General features: G+C 41.0%; 7 protein-coding genes across 9 annotated transcripts in view; 4 read left to right on the top strand and 3 right to left on the bottom strand.

The window, feature by feature from the left end:
* Positions 1-140: 140 nt before the first annotated feature.
* Positions 141-1,406, top strand: LOC119548217 (coiled-coil domain-containing protein 97). Its single transcript, XM_037855353.1, has one exon. The coding sequence runs from the start codon at positions 174-176 to the stop codon at positions 1,257-1,259; it is 1,086 nt and encodes a 361-aa protein (XP_037711281.1). The 5' UTR covers positions 141-173; the 3' UTR covers positions 1,260-1,406.
* On the bottom strand, positions 1,315-2,820 carry LOC119548216 (N6-adenosine-methyltransferase non-catalytic subunit). The gene is made up of 3 exons (XM_037855352.1): positions 2,677-2,820; positions 2,080-2,596; positions 1,315-2,022 (listed from the first exon to the last, which is right to left on the bottom strand). Exons 1-3 carry the CDS (start codon positions 2,740-2,742, stop codon positions 1,412-1,414), a joined length of 1,194 nt encoding a protein of 397 aa, XP_037711280.1. The 5' UTR covers positions 2,743-2,820; the 3' UTR covers positions 1,315-1,411.
* Positions 2,821-3,105: 285 nt separating this feature from the next.
* LOC119546536 (tumor suppressor candidate 3) lies at positions 3,106-4,889 on the top strand. The gene is made up of 4 exons (XM_037852879.1): positions 3,106-3,308; positions 3,426-4,152; positions 4,511-4,673; positions 4,746-4,889. The coding sequence occupies exons 1-4, from the start codon at positions 3,222-3,224 to the stop codon at positions 4,759-4,761; spliced, it is 993 nt and encodes a 330-aa protein (XP_037708807.1). The 5' UTR covers positions 3,106-3,221; the 3' UTR covers positions 4,762-4,889.
* LOC119546539 (polyprenol reductase) lies at positions 4,837-5,980 on the bottom strand. Its single transcript, XM_037852881.1, has one exon. It carries the CDS (start codon positions 5,899-5,901, stop codon positions 4,921-4,923), a length of 981 nt encoding a protein of 326 aa, XP_037708809.1. The 5' UTR covers positions 5,902-5,980; the 3' UTR covers positions 4,837-4,920.
* Positions 5,981-6,156: 176 nt separating this feature from the next.
* LOC119546535 (epsilon-sarcoglycan) lies at positions 6,157-8,179 on the bottom strand. Of its 2 annotated transcripts, XM_037852877.1 has the most exons (5): positions 7,527-8,179; positions 6,997-7,398; positions 6,801-6,908; positions 6,574-6,717; positions 6,157-6,511 (listed from the first exon to the last, which is right to left on the bottom strand). In XM_037852877.1, the coding sequence occupies exons 1-5, from the start codon at positions 8,084-8,086 to the stop codon at positions 6,394-6,396; spliced, it is 1,332 nt and encodes a 443-aa protein (XP_037708805.1). In that variant the 5' UTR covers positions 8,087-8,179; the 3' UTR covers positions 6,157-6,393. The 2 variants fall into 2 exon arrangements, with proteins under 2 accessions (XP_037708805.1, XP_037708806.1); XM_037852878.1 differs by lacking the exon at positions 6,801-6,908 and having other exon boundaries at positions 6,370-6,511.
* A 441-nt stretch (positions 8,180-8,620) lies between these two features.
* LOC119546538 (dolichyl-phosphate beta-glucosyltransferase) lies at positions 8,621-10,294 on the top strand. Its single transcript, XM_037852880.1, has 4 exons — positions 8,621-8,842; positions 8,901-9,075; positions 9,289-9,685; positions 9,744-10,294. The coding sequence occupies exons 1-4, from the start codon at positions 8,777-8,779 to the stop codon at positions 10,084-10,086; spliced, it is 981 nt and encodes a 326-aa protein (XP_037708808.1). The 5' UTR covers positions 8,621-8,776; the 3' UTR covers positions 10,087-10,294.
* Positions 10,295-10,981: 687 nt separating this feature from the next.
* The window catches only part of LOC119546252 (tyrosine-protein kinase Btk29A), a 59,918-nt gene continuing 51,641 nt past the window's right edge, over positions 10,982-19,258 (top strand). Inside the window, exons 1-2 of one of the 2 annotated variants that reach the window (XM_037852407.1) lie at positions 10,982-11,466; positions 14,417-14,686. In XM_037852407.1, the coding sequence (XP_037708335.1) occupies positions 14,435-14,686 (252 nt within the window). In that variant the 5' untranslated portion in view covers positions 10,982-11,466; positions 14,417-14,434. Of the gene's footprint in view, positions 11,467-13,928; positions 13,945-14,416; positions 14,687-19,258 lie in introns of those variants that run through there. The other variant, XM_037852406.1, reaches the window with a different exon arrangement.

The raw sequence follows: 19,258 nt of genomic DNA, 5'->3' as shown, positions 1-19,258 counted from the left end.
TAATTAAATACACCAGTCCCGTTTTAAAAAGAGATCGTTTTTAAAATCTCCAAAGAGTTACGTAAAATGGGAATGCCCCTGCCAAATCGCTGTGAATGGCATTTACGCCCCAGCAAGAAGAAGCGTTTGTTTACATTTTATTTCACACTTTTGTGCAATTTGCGTAAACAATTATGACGACTGGAAACGAAGCTGAGGGGGATGAGGAGAACCAGGGCAACGCAAGCACCTTTCCAAGACCACAACTTCCCCCGGAGCTAATGGACATCTTCAAATCTCTGGCCGAAAACAATAATATAGTCTTCAAGTCCCAGCAAATTGATGACCCGGAAATTCCATTCGAGGAGAAACAAGAAATCGCACGAGATGTCTTCGAAAAGAACCGGGAGAACTTCCTCATTCGCTTTGGAGCCCACCTGAGTGTAAGACAATTGGGCTTCTTTGAGGATCTGGCTGTCAAGGAACCCATCAAACCCGATGAGAATCTGGAGGAGATGTGCCTGCTGCTGGAGGATTTCCGGAGGAAACTTAGCACTCGTTCAGTTTGCATTAAGAATCGAAGGTACCACGCCATGCAGCAGCTTCTGGACAAAGGGGAATACTTCAGCGAGCACGAGATGATGCAAAGGGCTCCCGATCTCTACCAGGAACTGGTGGGTCAATACCTAACGGAGGCGGAAAAGAAAGCCCGGGATAGCTACGATGTCAGGAACACCAGTTTCTCGGGAATACTAATGCACACGCTGGAAAAGAAGCAAAGGGATGAATTGCTAGAAGAAACTCAGCAGGAAAAGGAGGAGCAAGTGGAGGTCAGGAGTGATAATGTCCCTTCCGCAGACTTTGAAGTCCCAGTAGCCTGCCGAAAGCAATGGGGTGGCTTTGAGGACGACGAACCCGTTGCCTGCTCAACAAGTCGAAATGCTGAGATTCGAGTTCCCGCCAACATCACAAAGATCTCCACGCCGGAATACTATAATCCTGGAGAGCGGGAACTGCTACGCCACGAGTTCCTGAGCGTAATGAAGGAACGATTTCTGAGTGGGGAGGATAAGGATTTTGATTACACTGCCGTGGATGATAACACTTTGCTGGACGATCTGAAGCAAATTGAGCAGGATGAGGAAGATGCCTATTTTGAGGACAGCGATGATGAAGAGGAACTCATGGAGCACCCTTCAGAGGAGAAGGAAGCCTCCAGCGAAGATGAGCTGGACATCTACATGAGGCATCTAAGCAATCACCACAGTCTGCAGCATTAGATGACGATAAAAATCAATATCTGTAGAGCAAAACCTTTAAAAGGACCCTCAACACTCTGCAGCAATAGTCTTTAATCTTAATCTTATTCTTAGCCTTAACAAATTTTGATCTTAGACACTAGAATACATGCAGTTGTTGAGTAAAAATCTGGTTATCTTGGCCTGCCACGACCGCGTGGAAAACCGCGTCCCCTTCCCCTCAAGACCTTGCTATTCGGCGGAGGACTCTTAGGCCTCAGGAGCTCAATTCTACTGGTGCAACCCGTGGCCGGAGCCTCGGCAAAATACGTTTGATACAGCTCGGAGTTGAAATTCGAGTTTGTCAGCTCCGGACCCACAGTTAACCAGCCTGGTCGGATGCTCGAATCCCTGCCAAACAGATGCAAACGTCGTCGACCCAAGCAGAAGTGCTCGATGATGTGAAAGATCTCGATGGGCTTCTCAAAGCTGCCGAACTCCTCTTCCTCCGAGATGATCAAATCGATGTCCACATTGGCATGGATGAAATCACCATCGGTGGAGCGGCGAACAGTTCCCTTGATGCCCATCAGGCAGTGCTCTTTGGTGCGCTGGAAGACGGCTTTCGGTTCCAGCTGCTTGGAGTGACCGGGCTTGTTGATATTCGTGCGTATCCAGCAGATGTCCTCGCACCTGCGGAATCCCCACTTCTTCAGGCAGTTGCGGCCCATGTCCAGGCCCTCCGAGGAGCCACACCAGAGGAATACAAACGAGCGGTGGGCTGCAATCTCGCCCACATCCAAATCTGCCGGAGAAACAAGGTTGCTAGTTAACATTCAAGGAAATTAACCTGACTACTTACTAAGTATATCATCCCAATTCCAGAAGACACGAGGTGCTCCACCCACAGTGGCCACCGCGGGAGCTGCCCTGGCGTATTCCTCCAGCGGCGGCTCAATCAGTATCACATCAAACTTGGCGCCCAGGGTCTTGACATCCAGCGATTTGAGGTCAGCCTTTAAGTACATGGGAGCAGATGCCGTGTCCTGGATGAGTTTGTCCTTTAGTTTGATAAGTTCCCTCAATTTGGGATACTCCTCGAACCGGTCAGCTAGTCCGACATCGCGGATGAAGTTCTGGGGACGCTGCCCGGTGTCCACAAAGTGCTGGCAGTAGTCATTGTGCGGATTGGAAGACTGGGTTCCCTTGAGGAAGGTGGAGGAGTCCCTGTAGATGATTTCATTGGGCGCCTTCTTGGAGGAAGAGGCTCCGCCATCCTCCTCCTCGCGCTGCCCGCCGGGATTCAGCTGGCGACTGCTGTTGATGTCCTCGGCATTGCCCAGGACCTTTTTCAGATCATCTACGCTTGACAAACCCAGCTAAGTTGAGGGAATACATAATTTATGAGTTTTAATACGACGCCGATTGTTTGTGAAGAGTTTGTTCAAGAAAAACTTACAGTTTGCGCCAGTAGCAAACGCCGCTTGCGGGATCGCTCCTGCGAACTCTTTAGGACATCGCTCATACTAGTAAATGCAGTAAAAACGTAGTAAAATGCTTTTAAAAAAGACAATTCTAAGAAAAAAGACAACAAAACTAGCCGTCTAGTGACGGCAAACTGGTCATAGCGGTATCGATAACTCTACTACACGATATCGATAGGAACCTCTTTAATTCGAAATATTTAAGCAATTACTGATTTACAACTGAGGCTTTAAGTGTGCGTTATTTCAAATATTTATAAGCTTAACAAATATTATTACAAATACGTTGGGTAAAATTTGTCTCTTGTAAGTTTAAATTTAATATATTAATAGACATATATCGATAGATAGAATTTACCCATATCTAGTCAATCGAAATGACCATTCACAGTGAACGACAGCAGGTGCCGCTTGCCATTCACAATCAGCTGCATGCGCCGGAAGAAATATTTTGGACTAAACGTTTTTTCTGTGATTATTGCGTTAAAATAGTGAAATTGTTAATCCAAACGCCTGCAGGATGAGGCTGCTGCACAAGACGCTGCTCAGCGGGCTGCTGGTGGTGGCGGTACTCGCCATTTACACTGCCGCGCAGTCGAAATCTAAGGTTTGTTTTAGTGGCCACGTCACTTTTCCAGCTCCACATCCCCGGATTCCAGAATGCCGGCTAGAATAGATTAAGATAAAGCTAACATGTTATTAATGTGAATCAAATCGCTTTCAGTCGGCACTCTCGCTATCGGAGAAAGTACAAAATCTGGTGGAGATGAACGCGAAGAAGCCGCTGCTCCGCTTCAATGGACCCAAGTTCCGGGAGTACGTGAAGAATGCCCCCAAGAATTACTCGATGATTGTAATGCTCACCGCTTTGGCTCCCTCGCGACAATGCCAGATCTGCCGGCATGCCCACGATGAGTTCGCCATTGTGGCCAACTCGTACCGCTTCTCGTCGACGTACTCCAATAAACTCTTCTTCGCCATGGTGGATTTCGATGATGGTTCCGAGGTTTTCCAGATTCTGCGTTTGAACACCGCCCCCGTGTTTATGCATTTCCCGGCCAAGGGCAAGCCAAAGGGCGCCGACACCATGGACATCCATCGCGTCGGCTTTGCCGCCGATTCCATTGCGAAATTCGTGGCCGAACGTACGGACATCACCATCCGCATCTTCCGTCCGCCCAACTATTCGGGCACTGTGGCCATGATCACGCTAGTGGCTTTGGTTGGCAGCTTCCTCTACATTCGGCGCAACAACCTGGAGTTCCTGTACAATAAGAACCTGTGGGGAGCCATCGCCGTGTTCTTCTGCTTCGCCATGATCTCGGGCCAGATGTGGAACCACATCCGTGGTCCGCCGCTGGTGCACAAGTCGCAGAACGGCGGCGTGGCCTACATCCACGGCTCCTCGCAGGGCCAGCTGGTGGTGGAGACCTACATCGTCATGTTCCTGAGTGAGTGGGGGGTTTATTCTAGCCATAAGTTGATTTTTAGGGAGCTTACGTTACTGCAATATTAGGAAACATTTGATATCTAGCCATTTAGAACATTAGAAACAGTCAAAATGTATGACTCAAAGCATAAAATTGCCACATGTTCAAGTTAAACATTCTTGAAATTACCTCAATAGATTAGATTTTTCCATTTCTTTATAAAATTCCCATTTCGCATAATTTTCCAACAAAGTTATATTAATTAGAATGCTATTAATCTAATTTTCAATCACTGGTGGCCATACTATTCCACACATATCACCTAAATCTTTCATTTTAGCATTTAGAACTTAATTCACACATCATCCTTCCATTTCAGATGCCATGATTGTGCTGGGCATGATTCTGCTGATCGAATCGGGAACCCCAAAGAGCCACAACAAGAACAGGATAATGGCGATGACTGGTTTGGTGCTCCTCACCGTCTTCTTTTCCTTCCTGCTGTCCGTTTTCCGGTCGAAGGCGCAGGGTTATCCCTATAGGTGAGTCAATATAACAGCCCAAAAACCAATGCATCACCCAATTAACTTGTATTCCCTTTTTTCCCCCCACAGTTTCTTGTTCAAATAGAATCGACTGCAGTCCTGTTCCAGTTCAAGTTCACCCCTATATCGTTTTGTAGTTAAAATCAACAGCGAGCACATATTTTCTGTGCGTGTAAAACGACTTTAATAAATTCCACTACTAAATTATTTGTACAAAAATGCGAATTATTTCCAGTCTTTGGACTCAGAGCAGGAACGGAATGATGGCACGTCGGTTCTTGGGGTACTCCCTGAATGTCTCGCGGTACCACTTGTGGGTGAGCAGGGCATTAATTGTTTGATTGCTGGCCACCCAGAGGAAGATGAGTCGCCAGATCCTTACGGGCATATAGAGATCAGCGATGCAGAAGTACATGACCACCTCGAGGAACATGTGTGGCGAGGAGAGCAGGTTGAACAGTCCTCCCTTGGGCAGTAGATGCTTCTCTGTACGAACATTTCCCGTGTGCGGATCCTTTCTTAGGTTCACCAGTATCATGTTGCTGGCATATTGCTGCTGCCAGGCAATGAAGAAGATGACGAGGTAGAGTATTTGCTGGCCAGTCAGCTTGTCCAGGCTAAACTCCATGGGCTTGGAGCCGCGCACAAAGCCAGAGGTGTTCGAAAGTAAAGCTATGATGGCGCCAAAGTAGTGCACATAGCCCACAACATAGTGGGACAGGTTGATTTTGCTCTTTCTGGAGAAGATCTGGACAAAGTTGGTCTCGTAGAAACGCCGGGTGCATTGCAGCGTAAGCATCAGTGTGCCCACGCAGGCAGTGGTGGAGTCAATCTCCACCTTCCGGTGACTTCGTCCGCCGCCCATGATGTCCAGGAAACGGAGGATATACTCCGGTGCCTCCTTTTGCTCCCGTACGGTGGTGACAAGCAGATAGAAGCCCAGCCAGCTCCAGAATAGGGCGAACACGTAGAAGTGCTTGAACCAGGACTTGGGAACCTCCAGCCAGGCCACCAGCGGATCCGTTTCGCCCTTGAAACTGTGCTTGCCATACCGGAAGGACTGACGTATGCTGTTCGGCAGGTACTTCTCCACAAAGGTCATCAGGCCGCCAAAAAACACGATCGTGGCGATAAAGGTGCCGAACATCATCTGCAGCAGGCTGATCTTGTGCCGGTCGAGGAAGTTCTCGAGGACCTCGAGCAGCCCAATCTCGGGAGACGCCATTGCGAATAATTCTTGCACAATGCAGCGCGCAAAAACGGTAAAAACTTTCTCCGAAAACCGAAAACTTGCGGAACATTCATGCCAGGGCTGGAAGCAAAGTCGATAGCCACCGGCGATTCATCGATATGTGGCTTTCTCCAGGATATCGACTTATGTCTACAAATTGTTTGAAATTAGGCGCGAAAATTTGAAATTCATTGCTGGTTTTTAATTACTTGGATTTTCTCTTTAAGAATACCATTCTACAACTTTCTAAAAAAACGATCCTTTATTAAATTGCCTCTATCCCTAAATGGCAAACTAAATTGGCTAGTTTTATGCTTGCGTATGTATATAAATTGATAATTACGATATGGTTTGTCTAGTTCGGCAGGTGTGAGTATTTATGCAATTGATATAACGCTCCTCGATATTGCTTATTAAGATTTTATGTGTTCAGATCCGATGCCATCCTTTTTTTATTCAGCAGTAGAGCACTCGGGGAGATGTTTGTCAAATATCCACTCCATTCCGACCCAAAGTGGCAGCTTGTCCTTTATATGGTGGGGGCTTTGGTCGGGCATAAATGCTGGAGGTTCCGCAGTCCAGCTGGTAAAAGCTGTTGTTGGGACTGTAATATAAAAAGAAATATTTAAAAACTATAATTATAAGGAATGTAAATTTATAACCCACCTTTGAGATCGCATGCTAGTATTGTCCAGAAGGAAATTCGGGTCCTTGAGGCTCTTCAAAGTGGTAATGGGTTGATTTGACTTGCTATCCGAACACTGAACCATCTGTACAGTGGATGACATGGGATAATCCGAGTTTGAAGAGCTGAAAAAACACAGCATTACTTAAAAAGTTCTTAACTAGGCCAGGATAAAAAGAAAAGAATAATAGATCTATTGGAAAATCACCTCTCTGAACCATCATCCGCCCCAGAATCGCTTGACGCGCTTGGCGCACAGGACTCTTCGCAGATGTGGAAAATGTTGGCAAAGAAAAACTCAGAATGCGGATCGGAACTGAAGAGCAAAGAAACGTAAAGTTACAAATAATTAGAAAAATAATTTAAATAAATAAATTTAGACTCTTCCCAGGCAGGGAACTCACAACTTCTCGTGATGGAAACACAAAACAGCGGATAGCATCCCGATTAAAATGGCGAAAATCATGCCCGGAATGGCGAAGGCAAAGGCGAATTCATCGATGTAATTGCGCTCGGGAACGTCCTCTCGGGAGATGCCCATCCATCGATCCTCTTCCCTTTGATCCTCGGTCACCTGCTGTTCATTCTGCTGCTTGCCGCTGTGGAAGAGGATTTCCGTGGGAGATTCCAGGGATTCCATTCGAAAGGCACACCAGTCTAGCTTAAAGCCCACATTCTCGAAGATTTTCTGGACGGAAGTGCGCTTGTAGGTGCAGGATGGCAATTTATATAAGGGACGCACTTCCTCCTGAAGCTCCTTCAGTCGGGGAGAGAACTGGGCAAAGCTTCCCACATGGACAATGACCCTGTAAGCAAATATAAGTTATTTCTATATCTGTTGGATCTTAAGAATTTTAATAAAGGTGTCTAAAAGTATGCTATAAGAAATGGAAATACATGTAAAATCTCAAGATCTATAAGATTACCAACTCACCCCTCGCGTTGCTGGGGTCTCAAAGGAAGTCGTCCCCCCATATTCACAGCCGACTCCATGAAGATCACACTCAAATCCTCTTTACTATTTGGCCACAAATCATTGCGGAATATATTCCGTAGATTCTCCACTCTACCCGGATCCATTAGGTGTACCCAATTTAGGTTGTTGATTTTCATTTGCACCACATTTGGTGTGGGGAACTTGTGGGCCACAAACATGGAGACCACAACATGTCGGGTTTCGTAATTCTGGCGATTCAGGGCCACCACATCCAGGCTGAGCTCCTTTCCAGCCGCAGTTTCCGGTGGAGTTCCGTATAGAAAGCCGGCATGGTACTCATGACTATACATATATCTCATCCAACTGGGCAAATCGGGGTAGCTCTTCAAGGAGGGTCGGTAGCGAAATTGCTGGCTGATGACCTGGTGTGTCCAATTGAAGAGCTGCGGCTCGATTTTATACGTGAACAGCTCCCCCACATTTGCCTGCAGTTTTATCCCCTGCACTCCATTGCAGATTAAAGCTAATACGGACACTAAAAAGTTTAAAAACTTCATTTTTTGATTTTATCTATCGTTAATTCACAAGCACATTTTAATTGACTATAAACAAATTGTTAATCTGTCCAGATGAAAAATTCCTATGGTGTGTATCTGAATGGGAGAGGTACTATATTCTCAACATGTTTTGTTTTTCATTTTTAAAGAGAGCGCCTGCGCATTTCGGTTTTGAAAACAAACAGCGGTGACCAAGGTCAGTTAAGAAATATTTAACAAGTTTTTAAAAAAAATAATAAACTTTTTTAATTCAATTATTTAAATATTTGAAAAACTGTTTTAAAATATTTTTAAAAACTAAATTTTGTTGTTCATATTGATCTGTTAAAGTTTATGGTTATACTTCAATTTGTTATTTCATCTTAAGTGGAATTTAAAGCTTGCTACCGGAATTTACATTTTTTAAAAAAGCAGTTTTCGAAAATAAAGGCAGTTACTTTTTTAAAAATCCTCTGATTTTCCAGTTCGATAGCCAACCTATCGAAACACTGTGAACGAGTCACGGGTTCTGGAGAAGTGCCATCCATAAAAAAGTCGACAACCCTAATCAGCTGCCTGGCAAATTCGGTATACAATTCTTGGAAAATAATACGTGGCTCCGTTTATCTCGCACAAATTGGAGAAGTAATGTCTGCTGACAGGTAGCAGTTGCACCTGTTCAAACACACTAGCCATTAAAATAGCCCTACGATGTGGAACTGTCTATGCCAGCTGTTTTTCTACCTGCTCTCTGCGGTTATAGTTGCTGCCCTATCGGTAAGACCTTATAAACACCCTCCTATCATTAGCATACTATTGATAACTCACTCCTTAGATAGTGGCAGTGGTGCTCTACAAGACAAAGCCCTATCCCAACATCAGGCGGCACAAGGATGAGGAGACCTTCCTGGACCCGCACAGCATCAAAACAGTGACCTTTCCCAGTCTCGAGGATTCGCCAAGTTTGGAGCTCAGTGTCATTGTGCCAGCCTATAATGAGGAGCAGCGATGTACGTTGGCTTTTATGATGAATCACATACCACTTTTTATCTATGACCTTATATGGTCAACTGTCTACGTTCCAACTTCTCAAATGAAACTTCATATCTTTACTATGATAGAGTTTTAACAGATCCTAAGAGTTTTCCTTTAGAAGTTACACTTTTAAACCTAATCTGTATTAATTCAGCCTCTATAATGACCTTATGATTGTGTATTTCCAGTACCTGCCATGCTGGACGAGTGCCTGGCCTTCCTGGAGCAGAAATCCGGAGGTAATCCCAGCTTCACGTACGAGGTGATCGTGGTGAGCGACGGCAGCCAGGATGCCACAGTCTCCGTGGGCCTGGGCTACTCGAAAAAGCACGGAGCCGAGAAGGTTCGCGTCCTGGAACTGATTGAAAATCGGGGGAAAGGAGGAGCTGTTCGCATGGGCATGCTAAGTGCACGAGGTCGTAATCTGCTCTTCGCAGATGCGGATGGAGCCACCAAATTCGCAGACTATGATAAACTGGAGGTGGCCCTGAAGCAACTATCTCCGGAATGGCAGGACGATGGCATTGCCATAGGATCGAGGGCTCACCTGGAAGACGATGCGATTGCCACCAGGAGTTTCTTCAGGTGGGATGACACATATATATGTTCAGAGTTGTTGTGATCAATATTTGTTGTCCCCCAGAACTGTTTTGATGCATGGCTTCCATTTCCTCGTCTGGCTGTTTGCCGTGCGCTCTATTCGCGATACCCAGTGTGGCTTCAAGTTGTTCACCCGAACTACGGCCAGAAAACTCTTTACCAGTCTCCATGTGGAACGATGGGCTTTTGATGTGGAGCTCTTGTATCTAGCCGAAAAATTGAAGCTGCCCATGCAGGAGGTTGCCGTTCGCTGGACGGAGATTGATGGCTCGAAATTGACACCCTTTTGGTCGTGGCTGCAGATGGGCAGGGATTTGTTCATGATCTGGCTGCGTTATCTGGTTGGCGCCTGGCGCATTGCCTCTATCCAAAAAAAGGAGCACTAAAGTTGAGGCGGAGGGGATCTTATTCCCAAAACTAACAAGCATTTTGTGTCGAAACTTTTTCGCTGTCGTGCATTACCAAAACTCTTTTTAACTCTAAACTCTATTTTTGTAGGCCTGATAAAGTGTAAAGAATACTAACTAGTTAAGTACTTAAGTACAGTATTTTTTTCAAATAAAAAAAGAAGCGTCGAATAAAGTTGCACATCAATTGTTTTCGAAGAATTTTAAAATGAAATAGTGGATATTGTTATCATACATTTCTATAAATAGTGGTAGATTCTCAGTATCCTAAGCCTATTGGGAGTATATAATTGATCGTATTGACTAACTTTGTAAAAGAATTACTAGAAAAAGATTCAGAACTTTTAAATTTATAAAATATGTAACAACAAAAGAAAACATTCTGGGCTTCCACTTTTAAATAAATAAAAAAAACTTCACTTGAATTTTGTCCTTGTGAAAATTAAAAGTTTTTAACTCTAGTCTAATACTTTTATTAAACAGTTTTTTGAATCTTTTTGATATTCTATGGATCAAGAAAATGAGGCGGGAAATTATGTGTATTTGGTATTTTTTAAGTATGTTTATTATATAAACATATACAAAGCTTTGGGCTTGCACTTTTAATAAAAACAATATATATTATTTTCAAAATGATGATATAAAGTTTGTAGCTCTAAAAACTAAAATGTTTTCAAAAATAAAAACAGTTTTATAAAGTTTTTTGATCTTTTACTAAACAAGGAAATTGGGCGGGAAACCAATCGTATTTGTTATTTTTTTAGTATGTTTTAACTACACCTTATTGGAAGTGTGGTATTTTTCATACTTCGCAATACGGTACACACGAAGTTGCGGCGGCGCGTTTTGGTTGGTTTCTCCAAAATCGTTATTTTTTAATAATAGTTAAGGATTGTAAACAAACCTCGTTAAGAAAAACAAGTAGTTAGCAAGTGAATTAACAGCAAAAGTTTTAGTTAAAACCATAAAATCGCAGGAGTGCAACTGCAATGGGTGCCACAAAGTGAAAAATTCCAGGAATCCTCCGTTGCGCCTGTTGCTCCTCTCTCTTTCCTGCATTCTGCAGGTGTGTGTGGGTGTCTGCGCGTCTGTGTGAGCGTCTCAGCTGTGCTGCGATATATATTGTTTATAAAGTTTTTTTTCGCAGTATGCAAATGCTGAACAAGCCGGTCGGTTGATTTTTCGTATTTACTCTCGTCGCCGCGCGCAAAAACGAAAGTGATTTGTTGTTGTTTACCCGCTCTGCGCCCTCCAATTGGAGAACTGTGATTTGTTGTTAGTAAGGTGTGTGCGTGTTGTTGTTGGTGTTGCTATGCGGTCGGGTCATTGCTTCAAATTGCTCAATCAACGGCACTTGTGGTAAGCTTACTGGCACAGTTATCAATTTTATTCCTTCTTTCTCCCTCTATCTCTCTGTCTCTTTTTTGTCCCCCCTTTTATCGCTATCGAATTTCGTCTTTTGTTCTTTGTTTTATCAGCACTAATTCAATTGCCTTGCAAGCTGCGCTTGAAGCTATTGGACTCTCTCTATTGCTGATAAGAAACGAGGGCTACCAATGCATGCTAATCAGAAGCATTTGCGTTTCCAATTGGAACTCGTACTGTGGATGCATTTGTTTACTAATCTTGATTTTCAATTAAGAGCAAATCTAGTAAAAGAAAAAATATAAGTGTTAACTTAAAAATACTGCGAATATTACATTTATTGCTAAGCTTATTAAAATGTTGGTTTTTGTTTCTTGATAGTCTGAGTTTCGCTTCCTGTTGAAATTCCCATTAATGGTAGTATATAAAAATAGAATTACAAATATTTAATGAAATAAAAACATGTTATAATGAGTATTTTAGTTATATGTGGTAAAACAAAATATAAACATGGCAGAGATATATATTTTTAATTTAAAGATTTTAAAAATAAAATATAAAAAGTAGTTAAAGTAGTCTTATTCTATAAGAAATGAAAAATAGAAATAGCAAGTCACCAAATTTTTATCTATACCAAAAATTTATAAATATAAGTTCAAAGAAAAAGAACACAATTTAATTTTTAAATATTTTAGATACTTGACTTGAAACCAATTTTCTATAATATTCTTATTTGTTGGGAATTTGAAAATATTTATTTATTATTTTTTAAAACAAACTGCACTAGATTTCATTGAATCTGATTAGCCCATCAAGAAAACGCAATCAACGCACTTGGTATCCAATTAGACTTAAATTCTTTTTAAGGTCGCAGATTCTTCGCTCTTTCTCTCCTTCTTCTCACTCTCGACTAGAAAAAGCGCGACAATAAACAAAAATTAAATGCAAAGAAGAATACAAACTAAGCGCGACCATTTGCGTGGCGAAATTCAAAGTCAAAAACGAGTTGCCAGGCCACGCCCGCTATATGTATATATCTCTATATATCTCTATATATACATACGTATGCAGCCCAGGTCTTGGGGCCTCTCGCTCCACCAAAAAGATTTATGTACACATTGCGCCTTCTGCCTTTTTGCCATCCTTTTTTCCTTTTTGTGCCTCGGTCCGTGTTTATTTTATTACTTATGGCCATGCGCGATGCGCTCAAGATTCTCTCTGGCCCCCCTTTCTCCATCACTGTTTTGCTCCCCCCGTTCCGCCCCTGTTTTTGTATCGGCTCTGCTTGATTAAAGTGAGGGGGTGGGGTGGGCGAAGGGGGTGGAGAAGAAGAGGAGAGGGCATTTGTCGCTTTTGTTTTGTTTCGCTCTTTTCCAGACGCGTCTGTTCATGTTTCTTGGGGAAGATCAGGAGCGGATTTGGAGATGAGCAGGAAAACAGGGGCGGAGAAAAGGGGTTTTGGATTTAAGGCCTCCATTTTAGGTAAAATCCTATGCAAAACATTGCTTAAAAATCGAAATTTCAAAAGAATATTTATGATTCCGAATATTTTTTTATTTTTATTCAATGCAGATATATAACGCCCCCATTAGCCATTTTTGATTAGATAGTAACCAAAGCAACATTAAAGTACTCTTCCCTATCTTCTTGTTAGGCCATTTAAAAGTTAGGTTACTATCCGTATTGTTAAATTTTACCCACAAAATTTGTTTGTGTGTATAAGAAATCATTAAATTGATTTAATATTTTAAGGTAATCCCCCTAAAAATTAAGAGGTTTTTTGTTTTTCAAGTTAGGTAACAATCCGTATTGTTAAATTCTACCCTTAAAATTGTGTGTCTGTATAAGAAATCATTAAATTGCTTTAATATTTTAAAGTTATTCCCCTACACATTGAGAAGTATTAAAATATTAAATTGAGAAGCTCAAAATATTAGAACATTTTGTAGTTCCAGCTTTCCAATTCCCGATTTTAGAGCACTCCGCACCTGAATACTCTCCAGTCCCTTGTTAGCTTTTGTTGAAGTGTGATAATTCCAGAGATCGTATAGTTCCTCGGTTCCTCCGGTTGGAGCCTTCTTTTCCACGAGCCGTTTGTTTGTGTACACGCTTCTCGCTTCGAAAAACGAAAAGGAAGTGATGGAAAAATGGAAAGGGGAGCGAGAAGCGGAATATCCCGCTTTGGGGGCTAATCCTTTAATCCACTGTGCGCGACTTCAAGGTCAGCGAGTGATCTTTATATAGTATATAGTATCCCCTGTCTAGTCGGGGGCTAATTAATTGTCCGTTTAATCGTTCGATTTGCTGCCTGACTTGTCTGTCCACTCTGTTTCTGATTTCCTACCTATCCTCCTCTCCATAAATACATATGTATCTGTTTTATCTATAAATGTATAACTATATTTCCACTACTTTTCGCTTTACCATTCTGATTGATGTCAGCCGGAACGCCCACGGCAATTAGTCAACCAGGTAACTCCCAATGCTCCAATGTTTTTAGTGGTTCAATGTTCCACGGTCAATGCCTCGAGGGGCGCTCAAAAGATTCGCACGCCCACGCCCCCCAAAAATAGATTTATGGCCTTGTCTGCAGAGTGTGTTGTAACCAATTTTTTTTGGTGTGAGCGCTTCTAATTTTAACCCTCTGTATACCAATGGTACTATTATATACATATGTATGACGTACCACAAAATAGGTCATAAAACTATTTCAAAATTTTGATTTAGCTCATTATAAGTATTTTTGAATATTGTTAGAAAGAACATATATGTAGGTCAGTCGCTGATCTAAAGAAATGGACCTATATATTGTTTTTATTATTCAAAGAATTATCTCTCATATCAAAAAATTCCGTCAAAGGGTTAACATCATTTTTTCTTGCCTGTAAATATTAACATGGGTTTTAGGCAAGCTAATATTATTCTTGGTTGTCTTGTTTTACAGACACTTTATCTTGTCAAGATGATGGGCACCAAACATCGAAACTTGCACGTCAATGGCAGCATCAAGTCATCATCATCGCTGCGATCGAGCAGCAAATCCTTTCAGGCCAAAATGGATAAAATGTCGGAAAGGCTGTTTGACGTCGTGAAAAGCGGTTCGATGGTCAAGAGGGCCCAAAACAAGAAACGTTTCACCCCCGTAAATTATAAACATCGATGGTTTGAGTTGACCAAGCGAACTTTCTGCTATTTCGATGTGGAAAATGTGGAGGTGAGTCATTTAATTATTGAAATGCCAACAGGTTTCGTTTTGGTAAGCAAATGAATCAACATAATCTAATTTGAATTAGCTTAAACAAAACAAAAATCTAGATAGTATCAAGGCTATGCTTTAATCAGATCGGCAAAATCAATAAAAAAATTTGTATCTTTAAAGATTTAAACAATCTGTAGATAATCTAAAATATTATGGTTCTTATTTTGATTATAAATTTAAAACAACCGGTCGGTAATATTTGACAATCGTGGGAAGATGATCTTTAAGTGTGGAGGTCCTAAATAAGACTTTCTTATTTCTTCATAATCAAAATGATATAATAGCATAAAATTCCAATTTAGAAAAAAAATTATACGGAAAACTTTCATGATGTTTTAAGCTTTATTAACTCAGTTTTCAAGATCATAGATAGGAAGGGACTCAGTTTAAAAAGCACATTTGAGTGGGGTTAGCGAGTTATAAAGATTTTAAGAATCTTTATCTGTTGATAAAACACTTAAATGGACCCGTTGGTAAAATTTTATAATAGTGGGAAGACGATCTTTAAGTGTGGAAGTCCTAGGTAAGACATTTTTCAATCGTCATAATCAAAATGATATAATAGCATACAATTGCATTATCCTTTTCGGAAATGTTAGTATTTGTGTTTTCGAAATAATATGGTTTAACTAACTCAGTTTTCAAGATCACAGTTATAAAGGGACCCAGTCTAAAAAGCACATTCTAGTGGGGTTAGCCAGTTGCCTGGCCGACGATGACACGTCTTGAGATTCGGGGGACTGGGAACTGGAAACTGGGAAATGGGAGAACGATGAATTAAGGAGGACGCTTTCATTATTCATGTTCAAGTGGGCGTCTCATCTTGTCGTCATGGTTTCGTCATTTATTGCGTCGTTATTATGGCACCTACCGGCTCGCAATTTTCACCGCCCACCACCCACCGAACGGGAAAAGTTACTCTGCTCCGGCAGCCGGCTGCTTTCGTTTCAAAACAAATGTGGCTTTCGTATTTTCCTGTTTTTCGGGAAAAAGTCTACAATCCCTGAACTTCGGTTGTATTCCAATGCACCATCCAGTCTCCCGCTGGAAACTAACCACTGTGGGGGATGGAAAAAACACAGAGACACACACACACACACAAAAGCAGCTGTTAGCCGGCAGAATACTGGAAACCCACCCTCGAAATACTCGTGTGTAGACTTCGGTGTCCTATCCCGTTATGCCGTTCCAATTGGAAGCGGAGTTTCCCTTGAGTTTCCCTCTGAATATCCTGGATGAAGTTCAGTAACCGTGGCAGGAGTTTCTATCCTGGTTTCGTCGCGTGTGGACGTGCGTTCGAATTTCTCTCAAATAATTTATTAATTCTTATAAAACTACCTAACCATTGTCTTGATATATTTTAAACTTATTCGTAACATTAGAGAAATATTCTTTCTATAATAACTTAATCATTTACCATACTTTTCATAAAACAAACATTTTTCTATTGCGCCGGCTGCTACCCTTGAAAACTTGATTGGTTTTCAGCGGCAAAGAGAAACCACCCCTTGTTTCCGACTATTTAAATAGATTTTATTCGTATTAATAAAAAAAAAACACATTTAACCATATAAAGTTTGAAGAAAGTGCAGTGTAATACATAGTTTGCGGAAAAGAAAACACCTAAATAAAACATATAAATCGCAAATCCTTTCCATGGCGTCGTTGGAAAATTTTTTGCGAATCTAACCGAAAGCCACCGAAAAAAAGAGAAGAAAACGCCCCACCCAAGGCAAAAGTTTTTCAAGTGTATCCAGCTGCCTTTGTGTGCGTGCGTGGTGCGTTTGTGTTGGTGCGTGAGACCCGGTGTTGCTGTTGTTGTTGTTTTTCTCGGTTTTTGCTACTTTTGCCGCACCCCGAATTTCGAATTTCGTGTGCCTGTGCCTAAATTAAAAGGATTATCCTGACGCCCCCAAAAGGACGCATTTATAGTCGTAGGTAAGCAAGCGGGATGAAGATGATAATGCGGAGAAGGAAGTGGAAGTCCTCCGGGGAGATACTAGTCTTATGTGCCAAGTTTGAATTTCGTAATTGAATTAGATTGCGTTTTTCATCCTACGGGATACGCCTAAAATGATGCAATAAAAATACACATTGTGCTTGATTGAAATTTATGGAAATTGATTAGATTTAGAAAGTGTTTCATTGTTTTTTGGCTAGGTATACTTAGTATTGGTATTTCTATAATAAAAAATATTATTACTTTTATTAAATTTGAATGGTAAATATTAAATATCTCTAGTAAACATACAAATAAACTCTTTTCAAGGCATCACAATTTCATTATAATTTAATCATGCATAAAATGTAAAAGATAAGATACAACAATGTTATTAAGCTTACATAAAACAAAAAGAGTATTAACATTGAATGCAATGTACAAAGGTCCCTAAAAGTATGCAGCAACTAAAGGATATTTGTCTGTTTAAATGAATGTATTGTAATTCTGAGATTATAATATATTGTTGCATACTTTTAGACACAAAAAAAACATTTAAAAGTAATTTCAAAAACCATTACGATTTGTGTGGCATCCCGTATTTCATATTTTAAGGAATTACTTATTTGGAAAATCAGTTAACTTAAAACCCATTTTTATAATTACGCATTTATTTTTAGTTGGAAATACAAAATCAAATCTATTATTAATTTTTAAAATCTATTAGGGTAAATGGTTAAATTATAATTATCTTTAGTTGACCCCCAAAGGAATCTAAATCGGTGCCAAACCTCTCGAACTTAAGGACATAACCGCCAGTCGGGTGTAAATCACTCTTGTCACTCCTATACCATCATCATTTTCCCATTCATTTATTCATTTCGCTGGTTTTCCTTTGCCACCACCGCCGCTTTTCTTTTGTCCCTGTTTTGAGGGCTGCTGCGGGAGTTCGGGGGTTCGATGAACTCGTGTAGAAAATGTTCAATTAATTGATTGATTCGCGGTGGCTCCTTTGTGTGGGGTCCCTCCCCTTTTTGGCCAGCCGAGGATCCGAGGATATGTCCAGCTGCTTGGCACTCTTCAGTCAGCCTGACTGCCTTCCTGCCTGCCTTGTAATCCAATGTCCGAGCCTGTCATGTTTATTGGGGTCAGACCCTTGGACGCAAAGCGAGCTGATTAATGGGTAGCCAGCAACAAGCTGAGGCGGCTCAGTACTTATCCACGTAGCCACCTAGTCATTGCACTTATACACTAGGAAAAAATATGAAAGTAAGGTGTAATTGTTTTCAAAAAATACAGAATGCACATCATAATACTTAAGTAATTTAGTGGGGGGTGCTTAAAACATCAATATTGTTTTCAAATCACATTTAAAGGTGCCTAAAAGTATGCAACAATATATTTTAAAATCATATTTCTAATTCATAAATGAATTCAGAAAGAAGACTGTAGTATGAAGTTTAGATACAGATACAGATTTCTTTAGAAGAGAATGATAAGGTAGGGTATAATAAGCTCAATACTTAAGTAATAAAATTGGGGGTGCTAAATAAATCACAAGGGTTTTCAAATCAGTTTTAAGTGTAATTGAAGGTGTCTAAAAGTATGCAACAATATCTTTTAAAATCAATGAATTCAGAAAGAAGACTTTATTTTATAAAGTTTAGAGACCTTAAATGACATATAAAATTGATTTCAAAACCCCTTCTTTGAGGATGTGATACGGAAGAGGATGATATTAGTATATTCCTTTATCCTTTCATAAGTTTGGTATTATATTGTAATAGGTTATTAGTGAAAAAAGTATACCGTAGAACATAATTTATTTTCCCTGGGTGTAGCCGCCTTGGCTTCATCATCATCACCGCCATCGTTGTCGTAGTTGTGTCATTAACCTGTCATAAAAATCGCAGCTTGGGCCAGGTCCCAGTTACAGTCGCAGTCCCACGAGTGGAAAAAAAGAGTGAACTGCGATGAGGTGGGGGACCGTAGAACCGAACCGAACCGAACCATCCTCTATGGCTCACCGCCGTGGTATGCTAATTGAACCTGGACTTTTTGTTTGCCAACACTTTGCAGTTCTCTACGCTCCCCGCTGCAAGATCCACGCTCCGTGCCAATGCGTTCGTTCTGCTCTCTAATACATTTCGCACAGATTAAGGCTGTAAATAACAATTTTCCGAAAGGAGGCGGGTCGCCATGCAATCCGCGTTAAATAGGGAAATGATCGGGGGGCGAAGTGTGAATAACGAATGTGGGAATGCACTTTAGTGGGGAGATTTAAATATTAATAATATAGCATATCGAAGATCAAGCTAGAAAACTATTTTATATTATGAAAATAAAGATTTCCTTTAGATCCTATCAAAACTATAACAGAAAACACATCTCAAAAGTGTGTAAAAGTATGCAACTTTAAAAGGCATCTGTTAATTTTTCATTGCATACTTTTAGGTATCTTTGATATCTTTGATACTTAGTATAAATAATCTAGTATATCAAAGAGCAAGCTATAAAACTATTTTATATAATGAAAATAAAGATTACTTATAGATCCAATCATACTAATCACAGAAAACCCTTTCAAA

This window comes from Drosophila subpulchrella, chromosome 2L, assembly GCF_014743375.2.
Source record: "Drosophila subpulchrella strain 33 F10 #4 breed RU33 chromosome 2L, RU_Dsub_v1.1 Primary Assembly, whole genome shotgun sequence".
NCBI lineage: Eukaryota > Metazoa > Arthropoda > Insecta > Diptera > Drosophilidae > Drosophila > Drosophila subpulchrella.
This window is presented reverse-complemented; position numbering and strand designations above follow the sequence as displayed.